The following is a 20,360-nucleotide window of genomic DNA, read 5'->3' as shown; positions in this document are numbered from 1 at the left end:
TTATCTCCTCCCCCCCTATAGCCCCCTGCTTGTCAAGTGTTGGGATATTCTTGGTGTCCTCTACTGTAAAGACTGATACAAAATATTCATTCAGTGTTTTTGCCATCTCCATATTTCCCACCATTAATTTCCCGGTCTCATCCTCTAAGGGACCAACATTTACTTTAGCCACCCTTTTTCTTTTTATATAACTATAAAAACTCTTACTATCTGTCTTTATATTTTTTGCTAATTTACTTTCATAATCTATCTTCCCTTTCTTAATCAATCTTTTTGTTATTTTTTGCTGTCTTTTAAAGTTTTCCCAATCCTCTATCCTCCCACTAGATTTGGCTACCTTATATGCCCTTGTTTTTAGTCGAATACTATCCTTAATTTCTTTACTTAGCCACGGATGGCTGTCTTTTCTTTTACACCCTTTTTTTCTCAGTGGAATATACTTTTTTTGGAAGTTGTAAAATAACTCCTTAAATGTACACCACTGATCATGTATCGTCTTATCCTTTAACCTATTTTCCCAATCCACTTTACTCAATTCCGCTCTCATACCTTCATAGTCTCCTTTATTCAAGCTTAGCACGCTTGTTTGAGATACAACCTCCTCACCCTCTAACTGAATATGGAATTCAACCATGTTATGGTCACTCATTCCAAGGGGATCCTTTACTAGGACATTTTTAATTAATCCTGGGTTCAAGCCCCACTCCAGAGTCTTGAGCACACAATCTAGACGGACATTTCAGTGCAGTACTGAGGGAGTGCTGCACTGTCTGAGGTGCTGTCTTTCGGGTGTGATGTTAAACTGAAGCCCCGGTCTCTCCCTTCAGTTGGATGTAACCCATGGCACTATTTGAACAAGAGCAGGGGAGTCCTTCTGGTTTCCTGGCCAACATTTATCTTTCAAGCAACACCACTAAAACAGATTATCTGATGATTTATTTTATTGCTATTTGTGGAACCTTGCTGTGCACAAATTGGCTGCTGTGTTTCCCTACATTGACTACACTTTAAAAAGTACTTTATTGAATGTGAAGCTTATTGGGACCTCCTGAGGACATGAAAGACATTATATAAATGCAAATTTGTTCTTCCTTTAAAACTATATTGACTTGTTAGAAGTGCATGTACCCTTTTTGTCCTCTTTTCCCCCCTTCCCCCCCCCCCCCCCCCGTAATGAAATGTGTTTGGCTTGCCTGTATTCGTTTTGCACTCATGTATATTACCCTCCCCCACACGGTGTATAGTTTCACTTCCTCTTTCCTGACTAACCTGGAAGGTTCTAGGTCTTGGCTCTTGGCTCCGCCCCTGACTTCTCTTACATAAAGATCCCAGATCTGTATGACTCATTCCTGCGAGCCAGTCAGTGTGTTGAGATGTTAGCTCTGATCTTAGTGATTAAAAGCCAACTTGTAAAGTCTATAACTTCTAGTTTTGTGGTTATTGAAGGCACATCACCCCCCCAACTTCCCACCTCTTCAATCTAGGAGGCATATCAACATATTCTCAGCAATTTTTCATCTCTTCTTCCCATCCAATTTTCACCTGCTGCTGTGTAAAGGTTGGAGAAATATTCCAATTTGACAGTGTCACGACTGATTTATATTTTTTAAATAGTTTAGTTATTTATGGTCCAGCAATAAAAATCCTTGCTGGTAGTAAAGTCACTGCACCACCAATCTTCAAAAATAAGAATAGCTAAAGTCCTTGGCTGCTTTTTTTGCCTTGTTTATGTATTGGCCTTATACTTGGTGAGTGTTTTTAATGTCTGCTTACTTTGGAAATTCTCAGCATAGCGCCTCCATTAATCTTGCCAACAACCAAGGAAATACTGCTCTGCACGAGGCTGTAAAGGGAAAGCGTGTAGCTCTGGTGAATCTACTTTTGTGTAACGGAGCATCAGTCAATTTGCGAAATAAACAACAGTGTACACCAGTGGACTGTGCTGAGGAAGTCTGTGGAAAGGTAAAAGCTTGAAACTGACATTTAGCTCCTTATGAATCATAGTATCATGCAGCACAGAAGGAGGCCATTCAGACCATTGTGCCTGTGCCGGCTCTTTGAAAGAGCTATCCAATTATTCCAACTCCCTGCTCTTTCCCCATAGCCCTGCAAATGTTTCTTTTTTCAAGTATATATCCAATTCCCTTTTTGAAAGTTACTGTTGAATCTGCTTATAGGAAAAGCTTTATGAACAATAGCAAAGCTATTCAGAGAGATCATTGGCTATGTATTCCTTTCACATGCTTCAAGTACAGCCAAACAAAAAGTACCCTTTACATTTTTAGAAAGTAGTGGTTAGTCCATGTTTAAAAAGAAATGTCATTAGTGAATTTCATAAAATGGGGTAAAGAACTAGTTAAATTCTGAACCTTATTTTCTCTTCGCATCCAGTTATAATATATAAAAATCTTGCATTTGCATGTAGTTCCTGTCTATGAAACCTTACTGCCTGTTGGTCACATTTTTATCACACTTTTGGGTTAACTGTTCTCATTATAAATTCCAGTGTCCACATTAATAATGGAAACTGCTGGAGTAAACCTGTTGTGCTGTAATTATACCCTGCCACCAGTAGTGCCGCAGTCGTACCTCAGTTTTGCATCTTCCAGCTCCTCGGCCTGTACTGCAGAGAAACTCCTATGTTCCAAACAACTCTGCTTCCCAAATTGCCGTAGGTTTTGCTATTTAACTATATGAATTGTCATTCGTAACTGGAAGATGCAAATTAAATGGAAAAATCTGACCAAAATCAATTACTAACTGGAAGGGATCAGATGAAAACCAGTTACTGACTGACTGGGAAATATTCTGGATTATTTGTTGGGAATAAAAGTTTGAGAAGTATTTATTCTATCAAATTCTAGCAATTTTTATGCCAGTCCATTGATTTAATTGGTCATGAAATGTTTCACTTTCTGTGCTTCCAATGCAATAGTATTCTTTACATAAAGTAAACCACATGTTGAACTACGGCCCAATTCTGGATTTTCTTTTCTAAACAAACTGAGTGAAAATAAAACTGCGTTTTTGTAAAAATAAGATTTTTGTTTAAAAAGTCATCTCTCCCTGGACTTGTCATTTGACATTAATTTCAGATTGAAAGGCTGCCAATTCCAAAGTAGTTTACTGGTGAAAGTGCTTGCAGTGCTTGAGAAATTGTGCAGTATAGTTTATTGGCTTTCCACTACAGCTGGCTTGAAGTTCAATTCTATGAACAAATTAGAATTTTGGGTAAGTGGCACTGTTTGGGGTTTCAACATTCATCAAAGTAAAAAACAGAATTTCAGCCGGACGGATAACCTTGACTAGAAAATCTATTTACCATGGAAATTATATAAGCTATTTCACAATATAAATGGAATAATTTCATGAGAATTGACAAGTGATCCTTGTAGTTTATTAAATGGTAACTGCAGTTTCTCATTACTTTTACAAATGAGATTGCTGCGATTCACTATTTACTCCATTTATGAGGGTAAGTCTAGCTCGAGAATTGTTGCATAATACTTGAATACTAATCTTTTAGTTATGTGTTCTTTAATGCACATCTGGTTTTACCAAATTTAATTTGGATCTTGTACTCAGTTACTGAGTCATTAAATATGAATATTGCACTGCAGGGATTTTTTTCTGTTACACTGTGGTATTATACTATGCTGTCAGCAGTTGGTAAATTGACTAATTTCTTTTCCTTTCATTTTATAACGTTTGAAAGCTTAAAAAATATTTGAGGCTGTACCAGGAATGTTGCACATCATTGTGCTGTAGGCTAGTATTGAATTATTTATTGCCAGTGCGCTGCTAACCTAGGATTTGTAGCTTTTAGGTTCCTATAAATGTTTTGCTTCAAATGTAAATCTTTTCTGGTTTGCATAAAATAGGTACTGTCTCTAGGCAACTTAATTAATTAAATTCTATCTGATTTGCATTCTAGTTTCCAAGATTTGAATGTGCAGCAGAACTGTCATTCTACACTTTACAATACTCCATTAAGAGAATGTCAGTTGTGCGCTGTTCAGTATTTAAAGATTTCCATTTATGGTAGATGGAGTTCTATGTGAGGAAGTGTGAGGTCATCCATTTTACATCCAAGAAAGACGAACCCAATATTTATCTACCCATATTCCTAATAGGAATGACATTAAGATTTTCTGTAAACCATTTGACATCAGTTGGTAATTGGTTAGGAGTTGGGAGACAGAGAGTGGGGGTAAAGGGAATGTGACAATTGGTGGTCTCCAGGGAAATAAAAGCTAGTTAGTACACCGGTACAAAAAGTAATCAAAAGGGCTAATGGAATGTTGGTCTTTATCTCCAGGGGGTTGGAATACCAAAGTGAGGATGCGATGCTTCAATTGTACAGAGCCTTGGTCAGACCCCATCTGGAGTATTGCGTTCAGTTTTGGGCACCGACCCTGCAGAATGATGTATATTGGCCTTGGAGGCGGTACAGTGCAGAATCATAACGCACGCCTTAAAACCTACCTCATTGACCAAGCTTTTGTTCACCTGTCCTAATGTCTCCTTATGTGGCTTGCTAATAAATTTTGTTTGATAACGCTCCTGTGAAGCACCCTGGGATGTTTTATTACGTTAAAGGCACTATATAAATGCAAGTTGTTAAGGGTTAAATTATGAAGATGGGTTGCTTAATCTTGGCTTGTATGCCCTTGAGTTTAGAAGGTTGAGGGGCTGATCTATTGAGATCTTTAAAATGATAAAGGAATTCGATAGGGTAGATACAGAGAAACTATTTCCTCTGGTGGGGAAATCCAGAACAAGAGGGCACAAACTTAAAATTGGAGTTAGGCCATTAAGAGTGAAATCAGAAAGCACTTTTTCCACATAAAGGGTAATGGAAAACTCTTTTTCCCCCCCCCCCCACCCAAAAGGATGTGAACGCTGGGTCAATTGAAATGCTTAAGACTGAGATCGATAGATTGTTAGGTAAGGGAATCAAGGGATATGGAGAAAAGGCAGGTAAATGGAGTTGAGATACAAATCAGCTATGATCTAATTGAATAGCAGAGCAGGCTCGAGGGGCTGAATGGCCTACTCCATATTCCTATGTTCTTGCGTTCCTACTTAGCCCATAGCTTTACAGCACTTTAATATTGATATCACTTGTGCCTGTGCGAGTATAGTGTTGTTACAGGAGCCAAATTTGTTACATTAAAATTGATATGCCTATCAATTAGTCCAATAAAAGGCGACGAGTTAAGAACGTAACTGAAGGTTTTTATTGGCTAAATAACAGAGCCCACCCTCGTGGGTGATCCGATCCAACAGGGAGGAATACTAGCCAGTCAGCTACCTTTATACCTGGGCAGGTAATGGGCGGAGTCGGAGGTGGTCAGCCCAGGTATAACAGTGCGACAAGAGGCGACCTCGTGTAGTGATGTGACAGTGAGAACAGTGAGAACAATATACAGTGATAACTATAACAGTGGTTTACCACATTCACCCCTTGTTTAGATTAGAGTCCGGCGGGGTGAAGTGTATTACCAGCTCTGGTATGTCAGTCTGTCCGGAGGCTTCGTTAGCCTCTCCGATCGTCGCAGCGGCGGTGTTACATTATCCGGTGTTAAAGCTGGTGTCTGCGTAGTCGGCAAAGGCTCGTGGGGTTCCGGCATGCCGTCTACCTCGGCTGGACTCGGGGGGTTGGGAGGGGGGGGTGAGGGTGCGAGGTCTCGTAAGGAGACAGTGTCCTCCCGTCCGTCTGGGTAAGCCACATAGGCGTACTGGGGGTTGGCGTGCAGGAGGTTCACCTTCTCGACCAGGGGGTCCGTTTTATGGGCCCTCACGTGCTTTCGCAGCAAGACGGGTCCCGGAGAGGTCAGCCAGGTTGGTAGGGTGGTTCCCGTAGTCGACTTCCTGGGGAAGACAAACATTCGAGCATGGGGGGTGGTGTTAATGGCAGTGCAAAGTAGTGACCGGATGGAGTGCAGCGCAATCGGGAGGACCTCTTGCCAGCGGGAGGTTGGGAGGCCCTTAGACTTTAAGGCAGAGGTCATTGTGGAGGGTCTGAAGTCTATCACTTTGCGCGCTGGCGCATGTAATGCGTGAAAGAGCATCAGGGGGGTCGTTCAGTTTACCGGGCCGGTACAAGATCTCATAATCATAGGTGGAAAGCTCGATTCTCCACCTCAAGATTTTGTCGTTCTTGATCTTGCCCCTCAGCTTGTTATTAAACATGAAGGCAACCGAGCGTTGGTCGGTGAGGAGGGTAAATCGTTTGCCTGCCAAGTAGTGCCTCCAGCGCCGTACTGCCTCCACAATTGCCTGGGCTTCCTTCTCGACCGACGAGTGTCGGGTCTCGGGGCCCTGTAGGGTCCTTGAGAAGAAGGCTACCGGCCTACCCTCCTGGTTAAGGGTAGCGGCTAGGGCGAAGTCGGATGCATCGCTCTCCACTTGGAAGGGGATTGACTCATCCACTGCGTGCATTGTGGCCTTGGCTATGTCTCCCTTAATGAGGGAGAAGGCCGCGCACGCCTCTTCCGTGAGGGGGAAGGATGTGGTTTTCAGGAGGGGTCTGGCTTTGTCCGCATAATTGGGTACCCATTGGGCATAGTAGGCGAAAAGCCCCAGGGTTCTCCTAAGTGCTTTTGGACAGTGGGGGAGGGGTAGCTCCATGAGGGGGCGCATTCTTTCGGGGTCGGGGCCGATGACTCCGTTCTCTACTACACAGCCAAGGATGGCAAGGCGCGCTGTGTTAAACACGCATTTCTCCTTATTGTAGGTGAGGTTCAGCCGTTGGGCCGTACGGAGGAATTTCTCCAGATTCACGTCATGGTCCTGCCGGTTGCGGCCGCAGATGGTGACGTTATCGAGATAGGGGAAAGTGGCCTGTAGTCCGTTCTGGTCAACCATCCGGTCCATCTCCCGTTGGAAAACCGAGACCCCGTTGGTGACACCAAAGGGGACCCTAAGGAATTGGTAGAGGCGGCCATTCGCCTCGAAGGCGGTGTACTGGCTGTCCTCCGGGCTGATGGGGAGTTGGTGGTAGGCCGACTTGAGGTCGATGGTCGAGAATACGCGGTATTGTGCAATCTCATTGACCATGTCCGATATGCGGGGGAGGGGGTATGCGTCCAGCTGGGTGTATCTGTTTATGGTCTGGCTGTAGTCGATAACCAGGCGATTTTTGTCGCCGGTCTTGACTACCACCACCTGGGCACGCCAGGGGCTGCTGCTCTCCTCAATAATGCCCTCTTTCAGGAGTCGCTGCACCTCAGAGCTAATGAAGGCTCTGTCCCCAGCGCTGTACCGCCTGCTCTTAGTAGCGACAGGTTTGCAGTCGGGGGTGAGGTTAGCGAACAGGGAAGGTGGCGGTACCTTGAGGGTGGATAGGCTGCAGGTGTTACGCGGTGGGCGGTTTAACTTTCGCTGGTTGTCGACTGTGAGTGGGGGGAGGGGTCCACCGTATGCTAGGGTTACACTTTGGAGGTGGGATTGGAAGTCCAGCCCTAGTATGACGGCAGCGCACAGCTGGGGGAGTATGAGGAGTTTAAAATTTTTATACTCTGTCCCTTTAACCGACAATGTCACGACACAGTAGCCGCTGATGTCTGTGGCGTGCGACCTCGATGCCATCGAGATGCGGCTGCGCGTTGGCAGGACGGGGAGGGAGTAGTGGCTCACCGTGTCTGGGTGGATGAAGCTCTCCGTGCTTCCGCTGTCGAACAGGCAGGTCGTGGCGTGGCCGTTGACTTTGATGTCCATCATTGAGCTGGCCAGGTGGTGCGGGCGGGCTTGATCCAGGGTCACGGAAGCTAGGGTGTAGATGAGCGCGTCGTTGTCATGACAAGATGGCGGCGAAGATGGCGGCCCCCGTAGTTCACATGAGGCTCTGTTTAAATCGTTTGCCCCGCACAAAGATGGCCGCCCCTGCTGTTCCCATGAGGCTCTGCAGGCTTCGGCTGCCCCGCACAAAGATGGCCGCCCCTGGTTTTCCCATGAGGCTCTGCAGGCTTCGGCTGCCCCGCACAAAGATGGCCGCCCCTGGTTTTCCCATGAGGCTCTGCAGGCTTCGGCTGCCCCGCACAAAGATGGCCGCCCCCAGGGTTCGCATGAGGCACTGCTGGCTTCTGAGGATTTGCTTCTGCAGGCCTTGGAGAAGTGGCCTTTCTTGAGGCAGGTTTTGCAGGTCGAGTTTTTGGCTGGGCAGCGCGACCTCGGATGCTTCTCCTGGCCGCAAAAGAAGCAGCCAGCGGCCCGATCGGGGTTGCCTGATGTCGGGGCCGGTACCGGGGCTAGCGGGCCCGGTCGGATCCGTGATGCAGACGCTGAGGTAGGTCCCGGGGGCAGCGCTGTGAAGGGTGGTGGGGTGGGGGTCGGGCCCGAGTCCCAGGGTCGCGAATAGTACCTGGCAAACGCTTCCTGGTCTTGCTGGGTGGCCTCTAGGGTGAGGGCGAGGGCTTCGGCCTTGTCCAGGTCTATGTCCTTAGCTTCAAGCAGTCTTTGCCGTGTGTAGTCGGAACGTAGGCCTCTCACCAAGGCGTCGCGGACATTGTCTTCCATGTTCGCAGTAGCCGTCACCGCTTTAAAGTCACAGTTCCTGCCGAGTTGTCTCAGCGCTCGTGAAAATTCAGCTATCGATTCTCCTGGCTGTTGCTGGCGAGATCTTAAGAGATGCCTAGTGTACATGTAGTTTACCGGGCTCCGGTACTGCTGTTTCAGTAGGTTGATGGCGTCGTCGTACGTAGTCATGTCCTGGATGAGTGTATATACTCTCGGGCTCGCTTGGGCTTTCAGGACTCTTAGTTTGGATCTCTGAGGGACGACGGCTTCCTCCAGGTACGATTCGAAGCAGTCCAGCCAGTGTTTGAAGTCGTTGGCTGAGTTTGGTGCCTGTGGGTTTAGATCCAGGTATGGTGGTTTCAAGGCTTGCAGCCAAGCCGGCTGGTGTGGCCCGTTGTCTGGAGGCTGCTGTTGCTGTGCTGCTGGGTGAGCTCCTTGCTGTTGCTGTTCATTATCAGACATCTTTAAAATTTAGCCAATAAAATTGATATGCCTATCAATTAGTCCAATAAAAGGCGACGAGTTAAGAACGTAACTGAAGGTTTTTATTGGCTAAATAACAGAGCCCACCCTCGTGGGTGATCCGATCCAACAGGGAGGAATACTAGCCAGTCAGCTACCTTTATACCTGGGCAGGTAATGGGCGGAGTCGGAGGTGGTCAGCCCAGGTATAACAGTGCGACAAGAGGCGACCTCGTGTAGTGATGTGACAGTGAGAACAGTGAGAACAATATACAGTGATAACTATAACAGTGGTTTACCACAAAAATGATGGCTAAACCCAGATGAAATGGAGACTGATGTGACTACTCAAGAATAATACACACAAGCAGAAGAAATTGTATATTATTTTGTTTTCTATTTTACTTGCTCAGAATGTAGAGATCCTGAAGATCCTGGAAACAGTATCTGCTCACATAACTGAAGTGGACGGTGTATTCAGACTAAATGCTGATCGGAAGCCAATGCCTGCAGATGTCAAAAAGAAATGTAAGAAGTTCATCAAAGTAAATCATGTAAATTATTCTGGACTTAATTTGTAGGGTTTTCTTAAATCCTTTGCTGGTTTAGCTGATCTTACTGAGGTTGTAGTACGAATGCTGTATTTGACAGCAGTGTCCCTGGATCAGGGATGGGAATAAGGTTCCCGCAGCTGGAAGTTCTTGTGTGTGGACATCAGGTGAGGACAGAATTGGGCTTGGCTGTGATACCTCTTGAGGTTGAATAGCCAGAGGGTGGTTGCTACTTGTGGGACCGTACTCTGATAAATAAGTCAATGTCTTCAGGAAAGGGGAGAAAATTGGAAAGGAAAATTCTGTTTGCTTGTTTGCCTTGGATTTAGTTCACCAAACCATTTATTTTGCTTCTCAGCTGATACGTTTGTTAAGAAGCTAGAAGCGATTGATGAACCCAACAGTAAAAGGATCCAGCTTGTGCAGTCTATTCATAAATTTAACAAGTAAGTAAAACTCTAATGTGGGAGAAATTCAGTTTCACAATGTAAAAACAAATTCTGCTGGCTGCTATCAATGCCAGGTTTGATTCAGTTAAGCTACTTTTGATCTGTATAACAACCTTTTGCAGAGATCGCTTTCTGGATTTTTCTTAAATCGTAAAGCTTAAGTTGAAGTACATCTTTCAAATGTGCCAAATTGTCTAGGATGGGACAATTCAAACAGTGGTGGGTGCAGGGGAAGCTGCTCCTCCTTGAACTGTAATGCAGTCCAAACCAATAGTCCCTGATTTTTGTAGCTTATTCCTGATTGGCTGGTTCATAAGTCAGTACATCAAATGCCCCATTTTTAACCTGTTATCATTACATAGAAACATAGAAGATAGGAGCAGGAGTAGGCCATTCGGCCGCTCAAGCCTGTTCCGCCATTTAATGAGATCATGGCTGATCATCCAAATTCAGTACCCTGTCCCTGCTTTCTCCCCATATCCCTTGATCCCTTTAGCCTTGAGAAATATATCTAACTCCTCCTTAAATATATTTAATGAATTGACCTCAACTGCCTTTTGTGGTAGAGAATTCCACAGGTTCACCACTCTCTGGGTGAAGAAATCCCTCCTCATCTCAGTCCTAAATGGCTTACCCCTTATCCTTAGACTGTGACCCCTGGTTCTGGACTCCCCCGCCATCGGGAACATCCTTCCTGCATCTAGTCTGTCTAGTCCTGTTAGAATTTTATACGTTTCAATGAGATCCCCTCTCATTCTTCTAAACTCCAGCGAATATAAGCCTAATCGACCCAATCTCTCCTCATACGTCATTCCTGCCATCCCAGGTATCAGTCTGGTGAATCTTCGCTGCACTCTCTCCATGGCAAGAACATCCTTCCTCAGATAAGGCAACTAAAACTGCACACAATACTCAAGATGTGGTCTCACCAAGGCCCTGTACAACTGCAGCAAGACATCCTTGCTCCTGTACTCGAATCCTCTCGCTATGAAGGCCAACATACCATTTGCCGCCTTAACCGCCTGCTGCACCTGCATGCTTACCTTTAGCGACTGGTGCACAAGGACATCCAGGTCTCGTTGCACTTCCCCTTTTCCCAATCTATTGCCGTTCAGATAATAATCTGTCTTCCTGTTTTTGCCACCGAAGTGGATAACCTCGCATTTATCCACATTATACTGCATCTGCTCAATCACCCAACCTGTACAAATCATACTGGAGTTTCTCTGCATCCTCCTCACAGCACACACGCCCACCCAGCTTTGTCGTCTGCAAACTTGGAGATATTACATCTAGTTCCCTCATCTAGATCATTTATTTATATATATATATTGTGAATAGCTGGGGTCCTAGCACCGATCCCTGCAGTACCCCACTATTCACTGCCTGCCACTCGGAAAAAGACCCGTTTATTCCAACTCTTTGCTTCCTGTCTGCCAACCAGTTCTCTATCCAAGACAGTAAATTACCCCCAATCCCATGTGCTTTAACTTTGCACACTAATCTCTTATGCGGGACCTTATTGAAAGCCTTCTGAAAGTCCAAATACACCACATCCACTAGTTCTCCCTTATCTATTCTTCCAGTTACCTCCTCAAAAAGTTCCAGTAGATTAGTCAAGCACGATTTACCTTTTGTAAATCCATGTTGACTTTGTCCGACCCTGTCACTGTTTTCCAAGTGCTCTGCCATTACATCTTTTATAATGGACTCTAGCATTTTCCCCACTACCGATGTCAGGCTTACCGGTCTATAATTCCCCGTTTTCTCTCTACCACCTTTTTTAAATAGTGGGGTTACATTAGCTATCCTCCAATCCATGGGAACTGTTCGAGTCTATAGAATTTTGGAAGATGACCAGCAATGCATCTACTATTTCTAGGCCACTTCCTTAAGTACCCTAGGATGTAGATTATCAGGCCCTGGGGATTTATCGGCCTTCAATCCCATCAATTTCCCTAACACCATTTCCCTACAAATACTGATTTCATTCAATTCATTCCTCCCTCTCATTAGACCCTATCTTCCCTGACATCTCTGGGAGGTTATTTGTGTCCTCCTTTGTGAAGACAGAACCAAAGTATGTATTTAATTGGATGCCATTTCTTTGTTCCCCATTATAAATTCCCCTGATTCTGGTTGCAAGGGACCTACGCTTGACTTCACCAATCTTTTTCTCTTCACATATCTATAGAAGCTTTTACAGTCAGTTTTTATGTTCCCTGCAAACTTACACTCATGATCTATTTTTGTAAGTTTTATAAGGAAGTTAAAATTGTAATTTTTAAAGTTACATTACATTTATAAATCTTTAAAAAGTATGCAATTCTTCATAGCTTAAAAATTCAGCATTGTGCATAACTATTTGTATTTCTGAAAAAGATTAGGGAGTCCAATTCTTACTTTTCAATTCTGAACCAGTCAATTAGCACCCAAAAATTAGGTACCACCTCAAGCATGTCTTGAGCCCCAATTTATGCATCTCTGTGCAGCATAGTATCAGCTGCAGCAGTTTTGGATTTAATTCTTATAAGTACATCAGTGCTGCTTTTACATCACAGTATTGGTGTTAATTTGGTGTCCTTTTGAGCAGATTTATGGTCCCAAAAGTGCAGTATAAAACATGAAGTGCACAATCGTACTCCATTAGCAAGACTACCTGAAATATGCAGTCTCACAATGGTAAGAATGTGCATTGGCAGCAATATAAAATCTACCAGTGCAAAGGCCCACTAAAAATTTAAAATTTTGAAATTAAAACCAATTCTGATCCACTGCATCATTATTCACATTTTAATGTGTTTATATTCTTTTCAATCATTGAAAGATCGTACCAGCAGTTGGAAGCTGGTGAGCTATGCTTATATGTTTATGTGTGAGACACACAGCTTTCTCCAACTTCACAGCAGTGTGACTAAGCAGTGAAATCTGCTTCTCGCACAGTTGGGATAAATTTTCAGTTCTTCTGCAGAATATCAAGGTCGCAGCTGAAACTTCTACCTCAATGGAGTAGCGGAGATGCTGGACGTTCAGTCTCACTTTGTTACAAACCCACATTCTGTCAGCTGATAGAGGCTGGGCTAGTCATGGTAAAATTTCTATTGTATGTGCCCTTGGGGCTTAGATCATATCGGAGTCATTCTGATGTATCCTGCTATTGGTTCTTTCGGCCACAATGCATATGGGGCTTAAAAAAAAAAAAGTTCACTCAAAGAAAATGGGTCCAGATTGTTGTGATACTCAACCCAAGAATATAGACATTATGGGGGCGATTATGAGGCCTCTACTGAGCAGGAATGGGGCAGTAATGCTCTGAAAATCGTGATGCAGCAAATACCACCTCATTCTTGCTGCCATTTTCGACCATTCCTGGAAATGGGTGGCCAGAGAGCCTGCCCATTTCAGCAGGGAATTAGTTTTAATATGCTAATCGGGGTTTACGCCATTTGTGGGACCCTATTTTTCAGGTACTGATGGGCAGGCATGTATTGCGTACACTCTGCCAATTGGTAACATGCGTTCAGTGGCCTCTCAGAAAATATAGCCAGAAATCTTACTTCTGGCTTGGCTCTGTGGAGGAGCTACTGGATTTTGTGTCTACTCCTACTGGTTCAGTGCTCACAGCTCACCAATCAAATGGAAATGAGACAAGCCCTCAAAATGGCTTGGCCCTCTTGACAAGGACATCAGGCACTGCCTGCCCAATGTCAGGACAAAGTGAAATCACCCCCGAAGTCTGGTCAGATATCCAAGGGAGGGGCCAAACCATTCAATTCAAATGCAAACATCTGGTGGGATTTGTTTGTATGTATGTTTGATTAGCAGCTCTATTTGAGTTTAAAAAAACTATATTTAAATTGCCTCTGTCGGTCAAATTTTGAAAAGTATTTCTCAGTCTATGGTGTTCTAATTAAGTAATAAAAACAGAAAATGCTGGAGAAACTCAGCAGGTCAGGCAGCACCTGTGAAGAGAGAAACCGAGTTAACGTTTCAGGTTGATGACCTTTCGTCAGAACTCATCGACCTGAAACGGTAACTCTGTTTCTCTCTTCACAGATGCTGCCTGACCTGCTGAGTTTCTCCAGCATTTTCTGTTTTTATTTCAGATTTCCAGCATCTGCAGTATTTTCTGTTTGTATTAGTTTCTAATTAGGCAGTTTTGTTACAAATATCGGTTCTGCTTCGGTGCTGTTAGCCACTCGTTTAAGTGGTCTGGTTGCCTGTTTTTTATGGAAGTTGCCTCCCGCTGCACATTATATTACAAGTAACTTGAAATGCAGTGGAGAGGGTTTTCTGTTCTATCCCTGGGCTCACTACAGATTACAGGAAACTTTCGATTTACCGGAACCTAAATAACCGGAAATCTCGGTTAACCGGCAAAATTCAGCAGTAGTTCAGGTAAGTTTTACTTCATATTGTACTTGCCTTCCTCCATCCGTTGTTGTGCAAGGGTGTGGCTGCAGCTGTTGCTAAGCTACAGAGACGCTTGGAACTTGTGGCCATTGTTCTGAACCTGTTGCTAAGCAACAGGGTTTGTTGCTTTATACGGAGCTCTCAGCTCTCCCTATCTTTTACTATAGTAGGTAAATACACATTTTACGCTATAAGGAGCAAGGACTCACTTACTGGAGTGGTCTGAGATGATGAACCTGGGAAAATTATCTAGAGTAAAAATCCAAAAATGTAATTTGGGGAAAGAGGAGGAAAAAATAATGATGAAACTGTACTATTGCCTGACTCACTTAAGAAGCAACTGGAAGACAGTAGGATTAGTGTTTCTGTGAGAATGAGATCAAATGGGATGGAGGGACTTTAAAAAAAAAATATATATATATTTCTATGCCTTGTTCTTAATGTGACTGTTTCTTTAAGACTATTCAAAAATTATTTTGGTTAAATCTTTGTAGATCCAAGAATTTAAGAAAGACTGTGATGAGAGATAAAAGTATCCCTAAATTTGATGAACACTTAATCCATCAGGTATGAAACCTAACTAGATTAACCTCATTGCGTATAAGAAAATCATGAAGCCATTTGATGCACTTCCACAATGTGTAAAGTATTTACAGCACAGAAACAGGCCATTCAGCCCAACAGGTCTATGCCGGTGTTTATGATCCACATGAGCCTCCTCCCACCCATCTTCATCTAACTCCATCAGCATATCCTTCGACTCCTTTCTCCCTCATGTGCTTTGAGTTTCCCCAAGAATGCATTTATGCTATTTGCCTCAACTACTCCTTGTGGTAGAGAGTTCCACATTCTAACCACTGAGTAAAGATGCTTCTCCTAAATATTAGTGACTATCTTATATTTATGGCCCCTAGTTCTGGTCTCGCCCGCAAGTGGAAAAATCTTCTCTACATCTACCTTATCAAACCCTTTCATAATCTTAAAAACCTCTCAGTTCTGGTATCATTCTAGTAAATTTTTCTTGCACCTTCTCCAGTGCCTCTATATCCTTTTTATAATATGGAGACCAGAACTGTTCAGTGGTCCAACCAAGGTTTTATATAAGTTTAACATAAATTCTCTGCTTTTCAATTCTATCCCTCTAGAAATGAACTCTAGTGCTTTGTTTGCCTTTTTTAGTGATTTGTGTATCTGTACACCCAGATCTCTGTTCTTCTACCCCTTTGACATTTATTTTCCAAGGAGTATGTGGCCTCCTTATACTTCCTACCAAAATGTACCTCGCACTTCTTGATATTGAAGTTCATTTGCCAATTATACACCTATTCTGCAAGTTTATTAATGTCTTCCTGTATTTTGTCATATTCCTCCTGTATTAACTACACCCCACCCAAATTTGGTGTCATTTGAAATTGTACTTCCAATTTCTGAGTCCAAATTGCTTATATAATGGTGAACAACAGTGGTTGCAGCACCGATCCTTGTGGAACACCACTTCCTACCATTTGCCATAATCACCATTAAATGTTCCCTTGGATTTGGCTTTTTTTTTCACTAAGAAACAAAATGGTTTAAGAACACTTATCTGCTAAAACAAATTAGTTTTATAATCCATTAATAGTCTGACTAATGTATATATATTTGCATTGATGTATTTTTTAATCTGGTCTAACAGTTGGCAATCAAGACTTTTGACAAAAGAAAATTGAAACGAACTGAAACCGAGGACCACAGTGGACCATCACTTTTTAATTCTGAAGTTGACCTTGAAACGGAGAAAGAAATGCTAATTGCAGCAAACAGTAGCGAGACTGATTACCTGGGCAAAAGAGACACAGATTTTACAAAATGTTTACCCGATAAATTGAATGATGTAAATGGCAACACTGAATTTGTGGGGAAGTTTGGGGAACTTTGTAATTATTCACAAGATTTACATGATTTGGCAACAGCTAGTGATGCAAAAAGAGGCAACCACAAAAATATAAATTTGCTTGGAAGCAAAAAATGTTAGTAAACAAGGTGCTTCAAAAATGTACCTAACATAGTGTTTGTACCAGTGATGCACAAAAAAGGACTGCATCTCTCGGTACCTACTTCAGCAGTCTAAACTGATCTACTAAAACTGAAACCTGGGATAAAAATCATCACTAAGTTCAAGTAAAAAGAACACTTCCACTGTGAGGTCACAAAGGGGAAAGCACTTAAGACCATATGGATAAATGTATTGCAGTAGCAATATTTTATTTTGCACTTGTATAAGAAAATGGAGCTTTGTCCATGAGCTGCTATGTAGTATTCCATAAAACATGCATTCTGTATTTTGTGTATATTATTTATATAAAAACAAAGCACTCCTGGTTATTGGCAATGTGATTTTAACATTAAGACCACAAGAAACTATCAAAAATGTATTTTTTAAACTCTTGCCAATCTTCCTATAAAGCACAAATAAAGCTTGTTTCTGTTGGTGTCTATTTTTCAAGAGGACTTTCGATAACAATGTGTGCCTTACATTTAATTTAGAAATGTGCTTAAGGAATATTACTGTTCATATAAAAAACATTAAATTCAAAAATAAACTTTTATTTCAAAAAAATTTAGAATTTAACATTTTTATTTCCCCTCCTCCTCCTGGTGAGGCTTTAAGGATAGACAAAGTGAATGTCGCAAGTCTAACCTACTCTTAGGAACTCTTGTACCAAAGTTCTGGTCTCTTGGATGCAATATTTGGTGGTACTGTTTTAGCCATGTACTGTAACTAAGTCCAGACTAAATTTAAATGATTTGTAATATGCTAATAATCCCTTGTATCACACCACTTACTATGCACAAAATATGTAGTCTAACTGTATATCTTGTATTTCTACCAAGTTAGGTTATGGGGTAGTTTACATGTGTTCTCCTCAGCTGATGGTTTGTCTGGGTATGTTTGTGCGTGTTTCTATAATGCGCAAGACTCCACTCGTAATAAGTATAGAAATGATCCTACACATTTTATACGCAGATTTCACATTTTTACTCTTTTTTTAGAAGTGGCTAGGCTTTGAAGGAATGGATATGACTAAACAGGGTTCAGATGGGGGTGTTCCAGCCATATTGATGGAGTAAAAGGTCATAAATTGTTTTTAAAGGGAACAAAATAATGCTTCTATAAGGACTTTCCTCCTAGAATTTCCATAAAACTGCTCTGGTAAAACTAAAGATTCATATAGTTACCAAATATTTTTAAATACACATTAGATTTCTACTACAGTACTTGTATTTTCGCAAGCTTCCAATTATCATCAATCAAAAATAGTTTGGCAAGATTGTCTCTAAGCAGTCATGAATGCTTAATCAGATGCATGTTGTTGTCGGATTCTGATCATGTAGCCATCTGCAAATAATTTCCAAGATATTAAGAAATATAACGAGCACTAAACAAGATTAAGCTCAAATTACCTCGAGTGAAAACAAATGGACCCATGGAGAAAGTTTTTTTTTTGGTAAGGGGAATATTTAAAAGTCTGCATGACCTTTTACCAAGCACTTCTTAAACATTTATACAGTCCTCCATTTAGTTTATATTGCCTTATTCCTACCAAAATGCATCATTTCACACTTCCCTGCATTAAATTGCATTGGCCAGGTGTCTTGACCATTTCACCAGTCTTATATCCTTCTGAAGTCTGTTACTATCCTCCTCAGTGTTTACTACATTTGAGTTTTGTGCCATCTGCAGACTTTGAAATTATGCCCTATATACCCAAGTCCAGGTCATTAATATATATCAAAAAGAGCACTGGTACTAATATTGACCCCAGGGGCCACCACTGTATACTTCCCTCTGTTGAAACATGGAAGGTAGGAAGGTGGTTTGAGAAAGTTAGCTAGCAACAGTTGATTGGATTAATTGCGGTACAAAGACAGGAACTCGTTTATGATGAAAAGGCAAGTCCAGGCATGAAGGAAAATTACTGAAGGGGGAAGCACCATATGAGGTCATGTGGCAAGAGGGAGCCAATAGGGGAGAACAAGGGACTTGGGCAGAACTCATTAACGTGTAAACAGGCTGCAAAGTTTAGTTTTTAATAGTACAATACCCGATGAGCTGCTTGGTGTGATAGCTGAAAGGTATCTGAATCTGAAGAGCATGTGACTATGTTTAATTGTATCCTGCTTGTGTAACTTCTCTTCAGGCTGAGCATAATAAAGGCAAAACAAGAAAACTCTGGCGTCTGAGACTCCCACTTAATTCAACTTCATAATTAATGAATAATTCAAAACCCTCCAGTCTGAAAAACAACCGTTCGACACTATTTTGATTTCTATCGCTCAGCTAATTTTAAAACCATGCTGCCACTGCCCCTTTAATAGCACAGGTTTCAATTTTGCTAATGTCTATTAAATGTCCTTTGAAAGGCCATATACACATCAAACTCACTCCCTTCATCAAAGAACGCAATCAAGTTAGTCAAACACGATTTGCCTTTAACAAATCCATGCTGGCTGTCATTTATTAACCCATATTCTCACAAGTGGCTATTTTATCTCTGATTACGGTGGCATAGTGGTTAGCACTGTTGCCTCACAGCGCCAGGGACCCGGGTTCGAATCCGGCCTCGAGTGACTGTCTGTGTGGAGTTTGCACATTCTCCCCGTGTGTTTTCTCCGGGTGCTCCGGTTTCCTCCCACAGTCCAAAGATGTGCGGGTTAGGTTGATTGGCTATGATAAATTGACCCTTAGTGTTAGGGGGATTAAATACGTGGGATTACGGGGATAGGGTGGGATATGTGTTGGTGTAGGGGTTACAGGGATCGGGTGGGATATGTGTCGGTGCAGGCTCGATGGGCCGAAATGGCCTCTATCTGCACTGTGGGGTTTCTGTGATATTGCCTCTAAAAGTTTCCCCACCTCTGACATTAGGCTGACTGGCCTATAATTGTCAAGTTTATTCCTTTTTTTTGAATAGGGGTGTAACATTTACAATCCGCCAGTTCTCTGGCACCACTCCCATATTCAAGAATTGGAAGATTGTGGTCAGAGCCTCTGCTATCTCTACTCTTACTACCTTTAGCAATCTACAATGCATCCCATCCGGACCAGTAACTTTAATGTTTTGAGCGCTGGCAACCTTTTAAGTGCCGCCTCTTAATCTATTTTTAGCATGTACAATTTTTCCCCTACCTTCTCCTTTACTATGACATTGGCAGCATCCTCTCTAGTGAAGACAGATGCAAAGTACTCATTTAGTACCTCAGCTATGCCATCTGCCTCTACAAGATCTCCCTTTAGGTCCCTAATCAGCCCCTCCCTTTGACTACCCATTTACATGTTTATAAAAGACTTGGGCTACCTTTTGTTACTATTTGTATACAGATATGGCTGAAAATGAGGTGGTGGTGGGGGGGGAGATCTTGTAAAGGAGGATTCAGTTAGCGTCCTAGGTTAGCTTAAGTTTGTGAAGGGTGGATGCAGGCACTTGAGAAACTAAGGTCTGAGGTGATGAAGCATTGAAGGGCAAGTTAGGGATGTAAGGGAGCAATATTCTAGAGATACAAAAGGTGGTTTTAGTAACTGACAGTATTTGGGCAAATGGTCCTGTACCAGTACACTCAGTATAAGCAATCTGCCTGCAGGCTAACCAGAATTGGCAGAAGAATATCAATGCTAGCAAAAGCCAAACAGATTGGCTTTAAGTTCTGGCGTTCAGCTGGAGGTATTTATAACTAATCCAGGACTTGATGCTAGACAGTCAGATAGGACAGCAACAACCTTGAGACAATGTTGGTGGCGAGGTAAAGTTGAGCATCATTGATGAATGTATGGCGACTGACTATGCTTGCAGAGGATTGCTGTTTGAAAGTTCAACTGCAAGGGTATTAAGGGTTATGCAACCAAGGTGGGTAGTTGGAGTTAAGATACAGATCAGCCATGATTTAAATGAATGGCGGAACAGGCTCGAGGGGCTGAATGGCCTAC

General features: G+C 42.6%; 1 protein-coding gene across 1 annotated transcript in view; it reads left to right on the top strand.

The window, feature by feature from the left end:
• The window catches only part of ankrd27 (ankyrin repeat domain 27 (VPS9 domain)), a 115,005-nt gene extending 98,011 nt beyond the window's left edge, over positions 1-16,994 (top strand). Inside the window, 5 exon segments of the mRNA XM_085991572.1 lie at positions 1,789-1,962; positions 9,396-9,510; positions 9,892-9,979; positions 14,890-14,962; positions 16,071-16,994. Coding sequence (XP_085847698.1) covers positions 1,789-1,962; positions 9,396-9,510; positions 9,892-9,979; positions 14,890-14,962; positions 16,071-16,409 — 789 coding nt within the window. The 3' untranslated portion in view covers positions 16,410-16,994.
• The last annotated feature ends 3,366 nt before the right edge of the window (positions 16,995-20,360 follow it).

This window comes from Somniosus microcephalus, chromosome 6 (assembly GCF_052327205.1).
Source record: "Somniosus microcephalus isolate GS21.2 chromosome 6, FLI_Smic_1.0, whole genome shotgun sequence".
Classification (NCBI taxonomy): Eukaryota; Metazoa; Chordata; class Chondrichthyes; order Squaliformes; family Somniosidae; genus Somniosus; species Somniosus microcephalus.
The sequence above is the reverse complement of the archived record's forward strand: the minus strand, read 5'-3'. Positions and strand labels throughout refer to the sequence as shown.